General features: G+C 43.1%; 1 protein-coding gene across 2 annotated transcripts in view; it reads left to right on the forward strand.

Moving 5' to 3' along the window:
• The window catches only part of ZDHHC8 (zinc finger DHHC-type containing 8), a 185,338-nt gene extending 169,649 nt beyond the window's left edge, over positions 1–15,689 (forward strand). For both annotated transcript variants that reach the window (XM_014523176.2, XM_025212316.1), the window contains exons 10-11: positions 1,972–3,008; positions 10,949–15,689. In XM_014523176.2, the coding sequence (XP_014378662.1) occupies positions 1,972–3,008; positions 10,949–11,132 (1,221 nt within the window). In that variant the 3' untranslated portion in view covers positions 11,133–15,689. The remainder of the gene's footprint in view (positions 1–1,971; positions 3,009–10,948) is intronic.
• The last annotated feature ends 4,723 nt before the right edge of the window (positions 15,690–20,412 follow it).

A 20,412-nucleotide genomic window follows, 5' to 3' on the forward strand; every position in this document is an offset into this window, starting at 1 on the left:
CAGGAATTCCATCTCAGTGATTCTTTAGCAGTGTTAAGAACTGAAGGTTTTGGTTGTGCTGCAGTAATTACTGATAAATCTTGCTTTCTGGATCTGTCCACTGAATGATGAAGAGATTGCTTTGTGAAAGGGAGCTTTTCAGTACGTACATACTGCACAGGGCTGGTTGTACCCAAAAATCTCATCATCTTCACTTTATTACCTGACATATGACTTGCCAGCCATTTCAAAACACCATATTTACAGGTGTCAGCAAGCACTTCACCTGCAGTGTTGAGCTGTGCAAGCAGCACAGTGCAACACAGGCAGTAATCCAGGTCTTGGTGCAGCATGTAACATAACCTCCGAAGGCGAGCTTATGTTCATTCAGGATGTGTAGCATGAGACACTCTAATCACACCAAAGACCTTATAGGTTCCAGGGATTGGTAATGAAGTACAGAGACTCTAACCTCTATGTTTCTGGTACTGATCCCACCCTAGCATGACAATTTATTTTAGGCTGAACAATCTCCATTAAATGAGGTTGCATGATCTGGGGTAACTTGGTAGAAAAGAAATGTGTACATCATAAACACAGGTACACAATGGGCATCCACTGGCAGGCTCAGAGGCCTGCAGATGGCTATCAAGCCATACCCACCTAGTTGGGAGGGACAGCTGTCTCCCTTCAGACATAAAGTGCAGAGGTGCTGCTTCTGCCTGTGCAATCCCCATTTTTCAGCCTGTCCATCTAGCACCATTCCCAATCAGTGAAAACAACCAGCAAGAAAACAGCAGAACATGTTGCAGGGAAGAGGCATATGCCAAGGCACTTCATCAATTCTTCCTCGCTGAGTCCATCATTCCTTTCTTCCTGAAACAAGCAACTCTGTTTCCACACAGCTGAAGGTAGTGAGGTCCTGTACACATTTTTCTATCTTCCGGTTCAAAGATGCAACTTTGAGGTAAAAATTAACAAAAAAAAGAGGTAGTCATTTATGCTTTTTCATATTTTTCTCATTCCTTAAAAAAATGAAAAAAGGCAAATGGCCCTGATTGCTATTCCAATTACGCATTCATGGGATCACGTTTTAAGTTACAGTGAAACCTGTCTCATGGGACAAGCAAAAATCAGTTTCTTAGGAGGGAATAGCTTTTAACTAAAGACTGAGCAGAATTATAATTCATCTTTCATACACTTTACAGTGATCATGTACAATTAAGGGGTCTTCTTCCTGGTTTTGGTGCATATACAAACAGTATATGGTTCACATTTCTTGAGTAGAATTTTATCCTACTCAAAACATGTAGTGAATAAAGAGAGACTTCTCAACTGCTGCATCAAGACCATAACCTTCAGATCTTCCAAAGTTACTTTTGACTTAAGCAGCTTTTGTATTCAGGTGCTCAAAATCCAAGCTTTGAGTAGAATGTCAGAACTATTGAGAGGTTGAAGTTGACACGAATTCAGTTGAAGTTGACACGAATCTAACTAGGTTCAGCACCACTGAAAGCAACCCTGAGGTGGGTCTGGCTAAGCACCCACGGATGGAGGGTCCAAAAATCAGAAGCTTGTCTTGGAAAACGTTATCTCTAAGCTGCAGGGACAACGTTTTCCAAGGTTGTTATTGTCAGGTCAGAATCTGGCCTACCTTGACAAGGGTACAATTTGGAGGGTCCTGTCATCTCTGTTTTCAAAGGTCATTCAGTGCTCATGTCTCAGCATATTTACTTTAATCAATATTACTCAACCAACACTTAACCAATAGATATTAATCCTCCTCATCTCTGACATAATTCCCATGCTGAAGGTGAGGACTCTGAGGCACAGAGGTTAAGGGACTCTTTCAAGCCCTTGTAATGTTTCTGCATCATACCTGGGCTGAGAGAACCTGACTTCCAGCTCTGTTCTTGCTGCACTCTTATTCTACACAAACCACCCTGCATATACTATGTCCTTCCCTTTCTCACTTTTACCTCTCTCTTTTAGATCACCATGCAGGAGGGGCATAGTCAAGGTGTTATGATAGAAGAGGATGGCAGGAGCCTTGATTACCAATCAGAGCCCAACCTGGACATCCCTAACTACAGGAAGAGCTCCCTGCACAAGACTTATCAGTCCTCACCAATTCAGATAGACTCCTTTGCCATCAATTCACGATCCCTGAGCCTGAAGTCTGCCAGCAAAAGAGGAACAGATAAAGTGCCCCTTCACCCAATAAAGTCAGAAGGGGCTGCTTCTACTCCGTACAAAAGCATCTTTTCCCCCAATTCCCTGTCCAACAGAAATGGAAGCCTTTCTTATGACAGCTTGCTAAATCCTATGTCCCCCTCGGGAAGGAAATGCGTCGCCCATTCTGCAGTTGGCTCCATTGGGTACCATTCACCATATCTGTCAGCCAAAATGTGCCATCTCCGGGGGAGTGAGCTACAGCGCCAGCCACCACAGAGCTTCAGCCCGGTGCTTGGGAGCCCAGCTTCACATCAACGGGACCCCTCTCCAGTACGCTATGACAACCTCTCGAAAACCATCATGGCCTCCATCCAGGAGAGGAAAGAAATGGAAGAAAGGGAGAAGCTCCTCCACTCGCACCCAGATTCAGTGTTTGCAGACTCTGGTGTCTATGACACCCCTAGCTCTTATAGCCTTCAGCAAGTCAGCATGCTGTCTGAAGACCCTCGCAGCATGGCAATGAGATATGGATCTAGAGACAATCTGATATCTGCTACCAGTTTTAGCACAAGGAACCCTTTACTGCAGTCCTCGGTGTCTTCACTTTCGAGTGCAATGACAAGGGCACCAAGGACTTCCACAACTTCCCTTCAAGCTGATTTAGCTAATAACAATGTCCAGTCTCATCAGGCCCTACAGGGCAGGGTGAGCAATGGCTCCTACAAGTCACCAGGCCACCAGGTCCCATCATCTCCTACGGGGATGCCTAGATCGCCCTCTTATGGAGGTCCGAAGGCCGTCTCATTTGTTAACACTGTGGAAATTACAGAGGTGCAGTCGGTAGGAGCACAAAGGTATGGATTGCTTTAATGGCTTCTAAGCAACAGGATCCTGCTTGCAGTTGAGTACAAGAGTAGTTATTAACTGGCAGAACCCAGTCTGCTTATTTGCTTGAGAATAACAAGGATTATGATTTATGTGTGAGTGGCTCTTAAGTCCTGAGTCTTATAACAACCTAATTATCATCAAACACGTGTTCGTTTCTCGTTTCCTAGGCTATAAGTTGGACCAAGGAGTTTTAACATGATGAAATGCTGTGGTATGGATTTGCCTCTTTTTGCAACGTGTTTCAATTATGGTAGAGCATTCCCTTTACAGTTTTATATGCATGATTTTGGCTTGGTACAAGATGTGGATTTCCCCCTTCAGTGGTAGTGAAATTAAATTTTACCATGTGAAAGGTGTTAAGGGTGAGTCTCTACACAGTCACAGCTCTGAAAAAAAGCCCCAATCGACCACTCCCAGATCATGGATTTTAACCCCAGAAATGAGGCACTGTGTGTGCTTTGGGGCACACAAAGCCTCTGCTCTGGAGCATGCTGGAAACCCTCCAAGCACATCACTGCATCATTTCTTGGAAGCAGGTGGATGGGGCTTATTTCCTCAGGGCTTTGCTTTTTCCTTGGTGGCCCAGATGAGCAGTGCCCAGGATGCCTGCAGGCCAGATGTGGCTGATGGCCCTGATCCGGTGCTGGGGGTCTGGGTGCAGACTGACCTGATCCAACCTCACAGGGGGAAGGGTGTGTGGCGCAGCCTCATCCAGCCATATGGGATAAGGTGGTGTGGCCTGGCCCTGATACAGCTGGGTGGAAGAAAGGGGGCATGGCCCAGCCCCAGGCCAGCCCTGTAGGTGGAATGGGCATGGCCCAGCCCCAACCTGGCTGCATAGGGGGAAGGGAGTGTGGCCCAGCCTTGATTCAGCTGGGCAGGGGGAAGACAGCATGGCCTGCCCAAACCCCGCTGTGCTGGGAGAAGGGGTTGTGGCCCGGGACTAATCTGACTATGGGAATTTGGCAGTGGCGGAGGGTAGCCTCTGTTCCCCCGCTGCCAAATTTCCCAACCTGTAGGGAGCTCCATGGGCCAAATGCAGTGGCTCTGCGGGTCATGTTTGGCCCTGCCTTAAATCAATCAACCAAAGTTGTGAAGTCCTGGTGGAGTTAGGCTCTAGCTAGTGCTTAATAGAATGAATGAATCATGCACAGGTTTGGGGACTTATTCTGCCAGTGTCACCCATGTTGGGGAGACTGGCAGAATGTGCCCCCACTTTCTAACCTAGGGCTAGCCTCAGGTGTTACTTGGTATAAGTAAGGCTTGTAGAGTGATTGCGCTGGATGCAGGGTAATGTACAATGACTGAGAGTGGTGGCCACTTGGAACCTGTCAGTGGCTAGCTGAGGTCTTTCATAGGGAAGGAGAAGAGTGCAGTGTGAAAACGTACTTGTATTATGACACATGATAGGTTACAAATGTGTTATTTTACTACGTCCCATAAATTATTTGTGGTAACAGTAAACGAAGAAAGTGTCTCATTCCCAAAACCATTCTTTTTTATTTAAAAAAATGATTTACTTTCATTTCATTCGTCTCCCCAAGTGCATTGCTTGCAAAAGCGCTCTTGGGTTGGTTAGGCTGTAATATTACACTTCTATAGTCATTGCGATTATCAGTCAAATCAGGTCGGCCAGTTAGCTAAAACAATTTGCAAAAGCTGACTTGCATGGGCAGCAATTTTTGGATTGTTCTACGTTGCTGCCGTGAGGTACTGCTTAAAGTGTTGATTTTCTTACCCTTCTCCACTTTAGGTTTGACATGGATCCATTTCCATTGGCTCTTCCTTTCTAGGACTAATAACCATTTGCAACAAATAATTCATACATGGATTAAAATTCTTGTGGATTTTAGCATAGTACTGAATAGACTGTAGCTTCTTCAGTCGTAGCTATTTGAAAGGGTTTAATATTTTAGGGGCAGGGTGGCAGAGCAATTAAGGCACTTGCTGCAGATGCAGAGGTATGAATTTGAGCCTTGTTTTAGAATTGGTTTGAAAGCCCCACATCTAACTGGGGACCTGGACATGGAGGCTAAGGGATCGAAGGTTCCCAGCTACAGCGCGCTTCTCCATACGTGTGCCATTAACTGCAGAAAACAGACGTGCTCAGCTTTTGATTTTTTTTTTAATTTAAACTTTTTGGAGTGTTCTTATTAACTAGGGCTTATCTGTGAAGGATTGAGTATTTGATAGACCTGTGTTGATGTGATGGGTTAGACGAGTCAAATTTTTTTTCTGTTCCCTAAATGATTAACTGTTCAAACATTTGCGCATGAGAACTTAAAAACTGGCTTCCTTGAATATTTGCTGTTACCATTTGGAAATCAGCTTCCTACAAACATCCATTCCAGTAAATCTGTTACGCAAAAAATTCTCAGAAAGGGGAAATACAAGGCAAGGAATAGGACATGAAGTGGGATTTAAAAAATGCGAAGTAGATGGAGTTTAAATATATAAAACTTACCATTAAGCCCTCCACAGTCATCACCTCTTGATGAGTTTCAGCAGATAGACCAGGAACTGAATGGACATGCAGACTGAATTAATTCCATTATGGAGGTGGTTCCCAGTAGGACAGGATAGAGACCGATTAATGGGCAGCATTTGGGAAGCTAGCACCAATACTCCTCTTGTCAGACCCAACCTATGGATGAACAAAGAGCCTTGGTTTGGAGTTGGTAGAAGATCCTTTCTCATTGGTTTCTGAACCATGTAGTTCTCGCTCTTCTTTGGGGAAAATACGTGCCTTGATATTGAAGGCCTGCAAATATGTTACACAGCCTAGACTGCAGCTGCTTCAGCTGTGCAAACCTTGGAGAGATCTTATGCTGTTCAACGGGGAGCTGAGGTTTTCTCAGCACTTTGTCCACTTTATCATCCTTTCCAGTTAGTCTCCAGGTATCACGGTTCAGTTTTAATTCACGAATTAGGAAAGCTATTGAAACACTGAAGACTTTATTGGGCCTGCACAAAAATAGTGTACATTTTTCCAACGCTTGAATTGCAGCTGGTAACATAATTTGCTGTTCTGCCAGCGGACAAACTTTCAGTGAGACACCCATGAAAGTCTTCCTCTCTTCTCATATATTAAACTAAGGGGTTTATTTTATTTAAAAGAACTATGTGTTTTCCCTTCCATGACTGCCCTCAGTTTGATCCCCGGAGATGTTGGCTCCTGTTATTGTTGTTAGTAAGGAGAGCGATGCCAACATGATAAGCATTTTGCGTGTTCTGGGTGTCTGCCTTTTGGTAACACTGTCATCTTGTTGATCATACCACTTCCAGCTTGGCAGGGGGTAGGATGGTGTCTGTAAATCTGTTCCAGCTCAGATATTTGAAATTTTCAAGCAAGTGAAAGTCTACTTAAATGGTATTATTACTTTCCCCTAAAAGGCCTGGATATCCATTTGAAATTAGACAAATCTGACAGAATGCAGTACCTCTGAAAATGAGCCACTTCCTTAGGTGGCTTCATAGTGCCTAAAGCCATTCATCTAAACCAGCAAGTTTCAAACTTCTGCCTTGCAAAGGGAAACGCTCCATTTGTGGAGGAGGTCTGTGCTAGTAAGTCCCTTTCCACCCGATGTAACTCTGAGAGCAACACTGGAGACAGAACTGACATCCCCTTCTCCCAATGTCCTTCTCTTATTTCATAAAAGATCTCCAGACTCCGGGCACTACATGCTGAGAAAAAACTAGACCATGTAGGCCACGTCTGCTGGTGATTTCAGCTGTTTGCAATCCACTGGATTTGAGTGAGAGGGAACATGGTATAAGTCAAAGCAGAATTTGGTGCTGGGATTGTATGCACTGAATGTAGATGGCTTCAGAATTTAGGGAGCGACGGGTGTAGGGGGTAAGGTAACAACCAACTATAAGGACCATACATTGCTGGAAACATTGCTTATTTTCCCCCTTAGCATGTAGCTGACCTAGAGAGACCCCACATCATGAAAAGACGTTCTCTGGCTGGAGTGACAGCTCTGGGCAGAGCCTTTCCTTGATTCTCACTATTACAATAGGTCCCCCTTGTGCTAGACACTGAGCAAATGGTAGGCACTGCACTCCTGTTGTACTCTGCCACTGAGAAGTCCCCCAGAATATCAGTTTAAGTCAGTCCACTTTAGAGCAAGCCTAGGGCAGGGCCAGAATTATGGAGGTGCAAAAATGGCATCCAGTTGTGCACTGGAAAGGAAGAATGGAATAGCTGACTCGTCCTGCTTTACCTGGCTTCCCTCTAATGCACCATTGTTTCACAGGGAGAGAGCAACAAAAAGAGGCCAGTGGAGGAAAAGGGGACAGCTGTAAAATCCTGAGCTAAAGTCCATCAAGGAAACTCGGGTCAGAGAAACAAAATTCTCATGGAAATAATAAACTTATTCAGTATGTGCAGCTGAACACGTGTTCCCTTGATTTCCCTTTAACTGTTTCATTTCCTCTGGTCTTATGTTCCACTGCTGACCTCTACTGAACAGAAGTCTTTTTCATTCACTTTTTACTGAAAGATCAGGGAAGTTGGGCTTTAAGTCATCTCAGAAACTTGTTTCTGAAGCCAGTTTTCTTGTTCCCAACTCTCAAACCATGGTATAAAGAATGGAAAGTCTGACTTCAGCCAGACAAGACCCCTTGCCTTAGCTGCATCAGCACAGAAAATCCGTGATCAGACTCTGGACTTAATCTCTGTTTACCCCAGAGAATATGACTGTTCATCCCAAAAACTCTGTTCCACTTGTCTGTGTTCATGGCCCAGCCCACAACACAGCACTGTGTCCAGTGAATATCATCCTCAAATACCTGACTGCTCTACAGTTAATCGTGGTGCAGACTCCCAGAAACTCGAGTGATATAGTCTGCAGAAATAGAAAGGCAACCCTTGCTGCAGCCAGCTCATGACTGCGTTCCTTCAGGAGCTTCTGAAAAAAGGTGAGGACCAAGAGCTCTACCTGGTCTCCACTTTGTGAAAATAAAGAAAAAATAAGGTGAGTATCCAACAACTTTATGGGACTCCTCTCACAATTTCCCAGTGTTCTCGAGTGCCTTCCCAAATCTCTCACTAGCCAGGGCTGTGGGGACCTGAGGATGCTTCTACATGTGCAATTAATGCAAAGCAATAAACTCTGGAGTAGTTTGAGCTGGAGTAAACTACTCCCAGGTGCAGCATCAATACGTGTGCCCGGGACGGCAGGAGTTTGAGCTGGAACAGGGCAGGCCCAGGCTGGCAGGGAATATGGGGTCAGCCCCAGGCTCCAGGTGGTAGTGTCAGGTGGCAGGGCTGGGGCACAAGGGTACAGAAAGTGCAAAGTTGTGTGCCTAGCTGGCAGGCAGGAGTCTGAGCCCTGGCTGGCTGGGCTGCCCACAGTCAGCATCTACACATGCATCTAATCACCATAAAGTCTCTATCTTAAGATAGTACTGTCTCTATCTTACTGCAGCATTCGTTTAGTTAATTAGTTTAGTTTAGTTAATTAGTTTACTGCAGCCTAGTACCATTGCATATGTAGACGGTGATGCTTTACTCTGCATCTAATTAATCTACTTCACGGTAAAGTACATGTGTTGATGCGGCCTGAGAGACGGGGACTGGGGGGTAATGAGACTGCAGGTGGGCAGTTCAGTACTAGTGTCAATGAAGGGCAAAACTCAACAGCGTGGACGCTTACCCCCATGCTATCTTGCTGGTTCTGTTACGCATGGCTTAGTTCTCTGGAGCAGGAGCAGCCTAAATGTGTAGTAGAAGTTCAGCTGGCCTGAGATACTAGAACTGCTTCTTCAGCTGCAGGGCAGAGCAGTCATATTGGTTGCTAAATAAAACTCTGCTCCTAAATCCCAGTGACACTTTGGGCAAGTAGAGAGATGAGTAATACCTTTGGGGGACAGTCTGTTTTGGGAACATATAGCAGCAAGGTAAAGCAAAAACTCACCAGCTGAGTGCAATAAATCCTATCTATAACATCAGATTCTTTGAAAAGGAGCCATGTTCTAAACTAATGCAAACTGCCTGGGCTGGCAGATCGTCTGCCAGTATGCCTATTAAAACCTTTCCTGACACAAAGTTACTGCCGCTATAAGTGCATACCAGTGATTTCATATTGAGGTAATAGAATCATAGAAAATGAGGGTTGGAAGGGACCTCAGGAGGTTACATCTAGTCCAACCCTCTGCTCAAAGCAGGACCATCCCCAACTAGATCATTCCAGCCAGGGCTTTGTCTAGCCAGGCCTTTAAAATTTTAATACTATGCTGTAACCTAGTCTAGAATGGTTGTGCTCCATCCACCTTGGCAGTAGGTTGCATGAAAGGAAATGGTTTTAAAGATTCCAAATTTTAAAAATACCTTCAGAATATGGCTCATTTTTGCAAAGGAGATAGGACCTAAAGAGTCCAAGAAGGCTCTTGTGCTTGCTGAAGTCAATAGGGAAACTCCCATTAGAATCAACAGGCTTTAAATCATATTGTAAATGAACACATTCATGAAAGCTAAGCAAGAAATCTCTTTCTCCATTTTGGTTTACAGCGAGGATTGTAAGCATAAACAGGATCAGGTTAGACAGCCTCACCCACAGGCCATCAGTGGAGTCTAGTTAGTACCAGTTGCATCTCTTTTCTGTGCGAGTCAAAGCAGCTGGCTGACAGTTGGCTCTCTTCTCCTAGACTAGCCACTAAATGGGGGCAGGAAAAACTACTTTAGTATCATGTTTTAATATCGTTGACTCTCTTAACTGACATTCTTCATTGAAATGAGTTGGCTTTCTCCTTAAAATGTAAAGGCACACTGCAGCTGTATTGGAGACTAAGCCTTCCTCTCGCCATAAAGCAATCCCTATCTGAAAGGTAGCGCTGCAAGATTGATGGGCCAGACGTTTGGAGCAATCAAATAAGAGAATCTGCCTCTGGGCAGAAAGTAACCTTGTTTGTTTCAGCAAATTCCCTCCATGCTCCACTACAGTCTCACCTGCAGGCAACTGGTTATGATGGATGAGGGATTTACACTGTCCTTTAAACAGTTTAATTTTTTCAGTGCTGTTATTTCTTTCATAAAGATTGTATTTGTCATAATTGTTTTGCACCAGATTCTTCTGCGTAGCTGCTTCTGTGATCTGCATGTCTATACCACTCATTATTGTAACCTGATTGATTTAACCCAGCTCAGGAGGGGCCTCCTCCTGCAAAGGGAATATTAGATGTAGAGCTGATGGAGGAACTCTCTTCCAGCTGTTCCAGATGTGGTGGAAAAGGGCTGGGGCACCTCAGTCTGTGCTGACTCTTAGTTATAACTTGTTCCTCCCTGAAGCCCTTGCAGCCCTTGCATCAAAGTCAGAGCCCCCCTCAGCCTGCCATAAGACAGTAAAAGAAGTGCATAGGCAAGCTCTGGCTAACACAGCATCAGGTCAAGGAACTTTAAGTTACAATTTCTGCCTTGCACTCCATGTGCTTCTTCAGTCACTAACAAGCCGATCCTAGAGGCTTATACTTTACCTTTACTATGACATTTAAGGCTGAACAACAGCATCCTGTATTTTTAATGAGACTGTTTTGCTACTGCCTTCCCCTGAGAGATTTCTCTGAGTGTTTATTTTTTAATACAATCAAAACGTAGTTTGGGTAAAGGTCAGCAATGGAGAATGAGAGCTTTCAAAAAAGCAATGCAGTCTGGTTCAGCCAAGCACTTTGGCTGGTGCTTAACTTTAGGCATGTGAGTAATTCCACTGGGCCTGATCCAGTGATCCAAGGTGAGACGATGCCAGTGGATTTTGCATCGGGCCCACTAACCACAGTGGAGTCAGCTTAACTGCTCACTACATCAGGACATAAGGTAAAAAGGACAATAGCTGTCCGGAAGAACGGTATCTGACTTTCATTCCTTTGGTCACTAACTCTAGATCTCTTTGTATGTATTTTGATGCAGGGAGGACATGCAGATGAAGACACCTCACAGTAAAATAAATGGACAGCCAAAAGGAATTTCCAGGGCAGATTGTCGACTGGGTTCAACATCTAGTTCCCAAGGGACCCCAGTCAGTCCTGCTAGACACTCAAACGTTAAGAAGGTATCTGGAGTTGGTGGAACAACCTATGAAATTTCAGTGTAAAATAAAATAAAAGAGCCATCCACTAAGCCAGCCATGAAGCTAGGTGCACTGTGAAGACTCAACAACAACAGCAAAGGAGCAGCTGCTGCCAGTGTCCTTTTAATTGTTGTCCTCATCTTTTTTTTTTTTTTTTTTTTTTTTGGCCAAAACCCAGCTGCGGGGAGGGAACAGAACTGTACAGTCCATCAGACACTCTCAAACTGACGGTCGGGAACTGGCTATCACCTAGCACCACAACCAGAGAGATTATTTCTTTCATGAAAGAGAGCGAAAAAGCCATCGTGCACTTGTCTGTCACACAAACCGGTTGTGTAGAAGTTGTGCTGTGATATAGTACACTTAATATGGGGTCACTATATTTTCCCCACCCATACCCCCAACTTTTCTGGCCAGCAGAGTCTCTTTGGAGCTAGAGGCCTGACTGCTTCTTCCTATGGACACGGAAGCCAGGCTTCCCAAGTTTCACAGTCTGCGTGTGTGAGAACTGCCATTTGTCCTCCAAGCATTAATGTCGGCGTTATTACTCCTCCTTCAGTGGAACAGGGCAGGAGTGCAGCAGCCCTCAAACCTCATGTAGTGTTTTCAAGTCTCTCTGCTCTGACTCGGGTTCAGGAGGAGAGAAAGGATAACAACAGCTTCTCACTGTCAGTCATTCGCCTTCCTGTGTGTGAAATCCTGTGTGCGCGTGTTTGTGTCTCGTGAAACAGGACTGCCACATAAGTAAGGATTTTCTATTCTTCTCTGTGGTTCTCTCTGTTTTTAATGGTTCTTGTACTCAGAGAACCAAGTGTATAAGGAAAGAAATGTTTGAATGGAAAACTAAATTTTGAATAGCCAGAGACTGCCTCCCTCCCTCATTTTTGCCTATTGAATTTAGGCAGTAATGTGGTTTATTGTCTTGCACTGGTGCAGTGTATAAAGCCTTGCAGCAAGGTTATCGTGATCTGTTGAATATCCAGTGCGTGTGATGGAGCCAAGCACATGCTTAGAGGTTATAAGTTTGTTGCCTGCCTAATGACTAGTGTGTTCCCACCAGCCCTCAGTGTTGAACCGAATTTTTCAGTATCAGTAAAGTCCACTGAGTTATCTGGGGCCTTCTTCTTCTGTCCCTAGAAACCATTGCTTACCTTAATAGGTTTAAAAGCAACATTATTTTAAGAACCAAAAGAAAAGCTAGTGTACAGGTTCTGGGTAAACCAATTTTGTGACAAATCCATTTTTAACCACCTTTAGAGATTTGTAATACAGAGATCTGGAGCACTGTTAACTGGGAAGATCATATATGCAATTAAGAATATCCTGAATGACTGCAGCTGAAGTCAGATGGAATGATTACTTACCTCTGAGCCAGTCCGATAGCATATGAAATCTCTGTTTCTTGGCTGTTTTTTCCGGTAAAAGGTTTCTGCTGGACATCTAAATTCATCTCCCTTCAGAGTTTTAATAATGCCTCCTTTGCAGTTTATGTTTAAAAAGGGAAGATTTCCAGATATTGACAGAGATTCAGAATTTGTTTATCCCTAAATACATATACTTATGTATATAGCTATGTAGCTAATTGTTTTCATTAACATCAAGATTTATTGTTCCTTGAGAAATGTTGTTGTTGGCTTTGCCTTGCTTAACACTTCTCTCTTGATTTGATAAATCTTGATACCTCCCACAATATCTGCTTAGTCTCTCCTTGGTCAACCAGCCCTCGTGTGGAGAAGATGGAAAGCATCGTGGGATCAATCGTGCTTCTGCATCATTTGAAGAGAGGAATCGGAAAAGCAGTATTGTGATAGTGGACAGACAACCAGATACAGGTTTGCAGTCAATACGACAGAAAAGGCCTGGTGACTTTTTGAATGGCGTACAACAGGGATATCACAGAGCAGAGAAGCAATTGCTCTTCTAAACATCTTTGGTACAATCGTGTCTAGAATATCACCTTTAGTTCCAGGCACTTTATTTCCAAAAAGATGCTGGCAAATTGGATCGTGCTCAAATGGGAACAGCAACTATAAACAGAACTGGAGAGGCAGGTTCACAAGAAGATTAAAAGGGCTAGACTGTGTCATTAATTAAGCAATGATTATGGGAAGTGGGTTTGATATGTTTACGTATTTTTAACTTAATGGATGTAAAACCAAAGGTGAAACATGGGGTTATCACTGGTAGTAAATGGGTTAAGTTAAAAGGGAAAAAAAATGACTAACAGGGGAAAGGGCTGTGGAGTAGTCTTCCAAGGCAGGGTACTGGAAGCATGACCACTTGGAACTTTTAAAACTGAACTAGTCAAAACAGTTGAAAGTTTTTGATAAATTGCAATCTTGCACTGGCACGGGGCTGGACCAGATAACCTGAGAGCTTCCTTCCACCTTCAGTTTCTACTAATTTTCGATTCCAATCTGAATGTAACTCCACTCCACATGTGGTGAAAATCAATCCTGCACACAGGATTAGTACAAGGCTTTACATATCTCTACAGGCATATTTACTCACACTGAAGCCCTCAATGTAGGAGCTAAATGGCACGTACATTGTGTTGCTAATCTGTATTGGGACAAATTTCACTCTGTAGGGTTATAAAGCAAGCTATGCAAGCAAACCTTTAATATTGTACCCATTAGCATTAAAAATCTGCATCTCTGTGACATTTTTACAATTACAGTGAAAAGTAGAAAAGTCCATGGAAGAGCTGAAGGGCAAAAGGGCCTTTGAAATTGCTATATAAGCTCACGGGCAAGGATTGTCCAATAAAACTAAACATAGCACTCTCTGTATAAACCTTTTAAAGCCCTTGCAGCCAGTGTTATTTTGGTATATCTCAGGCAGGAAGATGAAGAAAAAATAAATACATGGGATAATTAGATTCAGATGCAAATTCTACATAAGTTTTGTGAAGAGCAGAATTGAAATTCATCCGGCATATTCATAGGCTAATGATAGTACCAAAATTCTTCTTTGAGGCTTGCATAAAGACTAAGAGTAGCACAAATGGCCTGGAGGCTAGAGCAAATTATTCCAGTCTTCCTGGAAATAGGAATCTATGCAGAACAGTTACCATAGGATTGCAGGGCACCTGTTCCCATCTAAGGCTCTGGTCCCCCAGGTGAATCCACAGGAGCTCCAGCGCTGGCTTGCATGTTCCAGTGGCAGGATCTAGCCCCCTGTCACCTTTACAAGATTGCCACAGTTAATGTCCTTCAGACAGCCTCTGCATTATCAAGAAATTACTGCTTTTACCCACTATTTTTCTATTTTTATTAGCACTAAGGGCCATCTCCTCTGCTGATGTAAATTGGTGCTGCTTTGTTTACATTGATTCGGCCCACACCAATTTCCTGCAGCTAAGGATCCAGTCCATTCAGTCCTAACAGAAAACTCTGGTGCAGGTTTAACATTTTGTAAAGTAGCTCTTTTTTTTTTTTTCTTGCTTAACACATATTTCGAAAGTCTTAAATCTTTTGATTAGGTTTTTATTTTTAGCTGTGAGTTGTATATTAAGCCTATTAGTTATTTAAAAAAAACACCAGTGGTTTTCATTTAGTTTATGCGTCAGTTTTCATTGTATATCAGATGATTATTAGCATCGCTTCACTGTTTGTTCACTTTCATGTAATACTCAGTTTCATATTAGTACAGTCTGTCTTGAAAGAGTCAGATGTTGATACAATTAATTGTACAATATATAGATGAATATGAAATTAAATATACCTTACTCCATGGGTGGGTGAGAGAGGAGATGTTTTTACTTGAAGCCTTAATATTTTCCTATTTTATTTCTTTGTGTGTTGGCTTAATAGGAAAGCTGTAATAGCAATGAATTTCAAATGCCAGGCCAAATTCTGCTGTGGCTTATAGGTGGCATTTGGCCCTGTATGTCGAAAACTAGATGCAGAAATAACTTAGGAGTGAGCAAAGTTTTTATATTCTCAGAAGCAAAAATTCTTGGGACTGATTATTTTCATGCAGATGGCTAACAACATTTGAGATGCATCACCCCATGAGAATTTGTATTAAAGAAATCTCTAAGTCTTGCATTATCAAGGGAATTGATAACAAGAAGCATACAACTATCACAAGTTTGTATTTTCCTTTTAAATTAAAAAAAAAAATCAAGTTATTTATTTTGGTTGACCTCAGCAGTAAAAGTGGCTCAGACCTCTGCTTCAGGGGCTAAAATCGGATGTGTGGCAAACGTTTTTCTTTATGTTGTTATTTCAAAAACACAAACCAAGGGTTACACAAACTTTGCTGAAGACAATTGTATCTGGGGCAGGGGGAAGAGGGAGGCTCCTTGGATGATGGCTGTACTCCTAAAAAGCCTAAATAATGTGGAAATTGGAATGTGGTTTGTTTTGAACTATATAGCCTTTTGGTGAGGCAAGGGGGGGCATTCACTGTTGTTGTCACATGGACGGTATGGGAAGTTTATGTTGACATGTTTATATGGTCTGTATTTCACCTGTTTTGCCATCTTGAATTGTTGGAATGTATCTGTGCAGGCTTTGTGGAGCTCTGTCTGTAATAATTGTTGTGGCTCTCGTAATACATATATATTTTTTAAACTCTTGAGTCACTTCGGTATTTTAAGGTGTCCAGTTTTCCTGGTGTGTATGCATCAGACTCTTGTCCCAATATGGTCTGGATTCGTGATGTTCTACCCTCTTTTTGAGGCCTTGTTAATGTCCTACTGATTGCATCCTGGTCCATGGACCAAACCAAGCAGCATAGTACTTCTTCAGCTGCTGTTGTCTGCAATGAGTACTGCAAATTCTTGGCGCCTTTCATGGTCTGACTTCTACTTATGTGCAAAACGTAGAAATCTGTAAAATATGGTAATCTAGCATGGGACAAAGAAGGTCAATCCAAATGCAAAGCTCCATGTGATAAAACACAAAAGGAATTAATTGCATCTTACATACCTCCTTCAAGGCTCTTTAAAGAGGGTAGAAAATAAGATTAGTCTTAAGGTAATTGCTGCAGAGCACAGGCATTGCTATTAAAGTGTCCTACCCGTGACATCTAGATCTGTACATCTTCGAAGTATCAAAATGCCAGGCTGTCTAACCAGTTCTACTCATCTCTGTTTCTAGTGTGTGAAATTATGCCTGTTAGATGTGGGATACTGATTTATAGTTTATACAGTTGCCAAACCCTCAACAGCAGCTGCTGTGGAAGCTCAGAGGCTGGAATATGCATGATGTAGACTAATTACATTGAGAGAGGATTCATTCAAGAATGTTCTTTGTAAATGCCTGTCATGCTTGTATGCTGTAGTGTCTTTAAACGATAAAGACTAGCCTATATATAGAAGGACTAAATGCTCAGCTGGTGTAAACAGCACAGCTCCCCCAACTGCCATGGAGTCTGCAAGAGTGACACCAATCCATGATTTGGCTCGACATTCTGTAAAGACACCCTGGTTTATGAAGATGTTCTGTATAAGACATGGAGAATTACCTGAGTTGGCATTAATTTATCTGCTTTCTTTTTTAATTCTGCGGGCCAAGTTTCTTTTCACATTCAGGAACATAATATTTGAACAAGGAGAGACACAGCTAGGAACTATTTATGCAGGTGAAAATAGCTTTTAAGGGAAGAGCAATTATATCTTAAATGTATTAGAATTACTGTCAAAATAACTTTTGTTCATCTTATCACAATAACTGGAGTTGTTAAAAAAGAATTATTTTACAGCTGGTGTACCTGTATCACAGAGACACTTAAAAATGTCTTGGCTAGACATTTCAAATGGTATGGGGAAATATGATCTACTTCTACAGATTTAAAAAAATTCCTCAAGAACTGATGGTACATTTTATAGTGCCTTATAAATATATATAATATGCATATGTGTGTGTGTGTGTGTGTGTATATGTATATCTATATGTGTGTGTGTGTGTGTGTGTGTATATCTATATGTGTGTGTGTGTGTGTATATGTATATATATTCTAGTAAAGCTAGTTACAGGTCTGCTTTTCTGGTGTATTTTAAATGCAACTGATCTTTGCTTATAGAAACAAAAGTAGGGGCTGTGTCAGTGGCAAAATACCAAATGTGATTGTGAAAGTACAGGCAAACACAAGAAAGAATGATCAAAAGCAGTACCTCTGCCAGGGGATTTCTTATGCTGGCGAAGGAAAAGTTAGCAGCAGATCAGTTTAAGACTGCTTTAAGAGCCATTCAGAAAGAAGTAAACAGAATTACAAAGGCCTGGAGCATATCAGTATGGTTACTTTTGACCTTTCCCTTCTTTATTTTGTATATTTATTCCTATAGCTTCTATTGCCCTATATCTTACACATTTGCCACCTTCTTCACATCACTTCTTCCCAGCCACAGTAGAAGGGAAAAGAAGGGATCTGATGAACCAAGTGGTCTGACTTGCTGTAATTAATCCTGTGTAGTCAGGTACACTGTGGGCACGTCTACATAAAATGCTTTACTCGAGATTAGAGCAAATTACTGTGCAGAAGTACTGCACAGTCACCATCTACATATGCAGATGCTTACTGTGCAGTAATTTGCTCTAATCACGAGTAAATTTGCTACCTATAAATACAAGTAGCAAATTTACTCGGGAGTAATTACTATGCAGTACAGCATGTGTAGATGGCTGACCAGGAGCAAATGTGCACCCAGGCAGCTGGGAGCAGGAGATTGCTCCCTGTCCCCAGGAGCTGCTGGGGCGGGCTCCACTGCTGGAGCCAGGGTGGGGACAATGTCACCCTGCCCACAGAGGTGATCATGGAGCGGGGGCTGGAGGATTCTTACTCCCAGCCCCTACTCTATAATTGTGGAGCAAGGGCTGGATATAATTATCTCCCAGCCCCTGCAATGCAAGCAGTTGCGGAGTGGGGGCTGGGAGTTCTCTGCTGCCGGGGCAGGAGGACGTTGTCCCTGCCTGGGCTCCAATAGCGGAGCCCGCCACAGCCGCAGGCAGGTCCTGGGGCAGGGATGGGAGCAATCTCCCAGCCCCCACCAGGAGACAGCTGTCTCCTGGTCCTGTGCTCCCTGCCAGCCCCTGGGCTAGCACTCGAGGGAGCCTAGAGCTACCCCTGGCTGCTCCAGGTGACTGGTGCAGGGCCAGCAGGGGTGGGAGCAGACTGCTGCTGTGAGCAGCAAGTTTGCTCCCACTTCCCCACAAGTGTAGAGACTTGCCCGGGGTGGGGTTACTCTGGACTAAATTACTCTAGAGTAAACCCACCCCCGAGTATTCACATGTGTAGATGTGCCCTGTTAGTAAATGGTGCCTATCTATATTTGGCCTGGAATTGGATATACAAAGACCAGTGCTCTAAGGCAGTGGTTTTTAACCTGTAGTTTGTGGATCCCTGGGGATCTGCAGATTATGTCTAAGGGGTCTGCGAAAGATGACTATGATCAATCAAAAGTATGTGAATACTGAATATCCACACTTACAGTTCAAAGGGGTATGTATCGCCATTTGAAATGTTTCGGGGTCCACAAATTTAAAAAAGTTGAAAACCGCTGCTCTGTGGGATAGAGGGGGTGGGGAAGGGCTGGCTGCATTTTCACATGAGTCTAAGAGAAGAGAAAAATGTAATTATCTCAAAGCTATCATAGGAAATCTGGTATATGTATGCAGCAGGGAGATACCATGGGTCTCCTTCACCTTGGTAGCATTCATCCTACCCCATGGACAAAAGGACCACCCTAAACAATTTCCTGCCCAGCCAACAAACAGCCCTGGCAACTTCTGCAAAGCTTTGGAGGTTAGCTCTTGTATCACAGAGGATAAGTGACTCTTGGACTCTCTTACCTTGCCCCTCCATTTTCTCCCCCTCTTGCATACACACTATCTTATACTAGGTAACTATCCTATTTCCTTTTTTCACACTCTGGTTTGTTTGTTTTTTGGTGGAGTCCTCCAACACCTGAGGCACACTAATTGTTTGTGTAAAGGGCACGAGTGAAGAGGAGTAACACTAACTGTCCTTATTGTGTTAGATCTAGTATGCACATTGTCTCCCAGGAGTATGTATCCGGTCTGAAAAGAACAGTATGGGCTGCCTGGGCAACGTGAGCAGACCAGTTTAAGATATTTTTGTTATCCATTCCCTATTAAACTAAGCTGCACCTGACTTCTTGAGCATAGACCATTAAGTGGAAATTCTGTGGTCCAGCCTGATAGCAGAAGGTACATTATGACAGAGGGGCCAATTCCTGTGGTTTTCAATAGTTCAGGAGCATCTCGGAAACTTCAAGGGGAAAGAAGTATGGCCAACCACAAATGTTCAAAAATCCTAAGAGGTAAAGAAAAGAAACACTGGATTATTTGTACCTGCATTTCACACGTTGAGTCTTCAAGGTGCAGTTCGGTCAACTTTGGACACATTTTCCAGTTTCCCATTACAGCCATGAGGATCATACAATAGTAATCATGACTCCAAGAGCTGGTTTATTAACAACTTCAAGATTTGTCATGAAATCCCAGGAGTCGGCAATATTTCTGTAATTTTCTAACATGCACCTAATGGCGGCTGTATTTGCATAGAAGCTGCTCACAAGGTCTTGCTCATCACTCCCCCCCGGCAGTGAGATGCTACTGGTAATACCAATGTACAGCTGAAACAGCGTTGCCCCATTGCCTTCTACATTTTGAAGCAAGCAAAATTCTCGGTGCAATCCTTTGGCAGTTCTGTGGCACCTGTTCGTCTAAAATATATGTTCATGCTACAGTTGCTTTTCTGCCTGCCAGGGTTAAGGCAAAGGAGATCACTAAGAAAACATCAGAAGATACCACAGGGCTAGAGTAGGTCTCAAGTTAGGGCATTTAAAGCTAAATAGTGTAAACTGACTATTTAGCCCTTTAGGAATGTTTTGGCTAAAATTTAAATTCAGTAAAAACTAACAAAGGTGGCAACCCTATTCTCTTCCCATTCCAACCAGAATGGGCTTTTGTATTCTTGTGCCAGTACATAGCAAACAGAGCGATTCTACTGCTTCTACAGAAAGTTCTGCTGGCTGTTCTGTGTTCATACAGACATGAATGGTGTGGAGAAAAGTTACAAGGGCTCCTTAATGTATTTCACAAAAATGGGTAACATGCAAGCTGGAACTGTTAACAAGGCAGGTAAGGACCATATTCACTTTTACTAGGTTTTATTTCATTTCTTAAACATCCCAGTGCTCCATATTGATACATACTGCCTGCCTGTATGCTTTCCCCACGTCAGATTAGAATACAACTGTACATGCCTTCAGTGCTGTTACCTAGACTGCCCCCTGCCAGGAAAACTCATGCATATCAATGATAATGTAGGG

Source organism: Alligator sinensis, unplaced genomic scaffold, assembly GCF_000455745.1.
Source record: "Alligator sinensis unplaced genomic scaffold, ASM45574v1 scaffold748_1, whole genome shotgun sequence".
NCBI lineage: Eukaryota > Metazoa > Chordata > Crocodylia > Alligatoridae > Alligator > Alligator sinensis.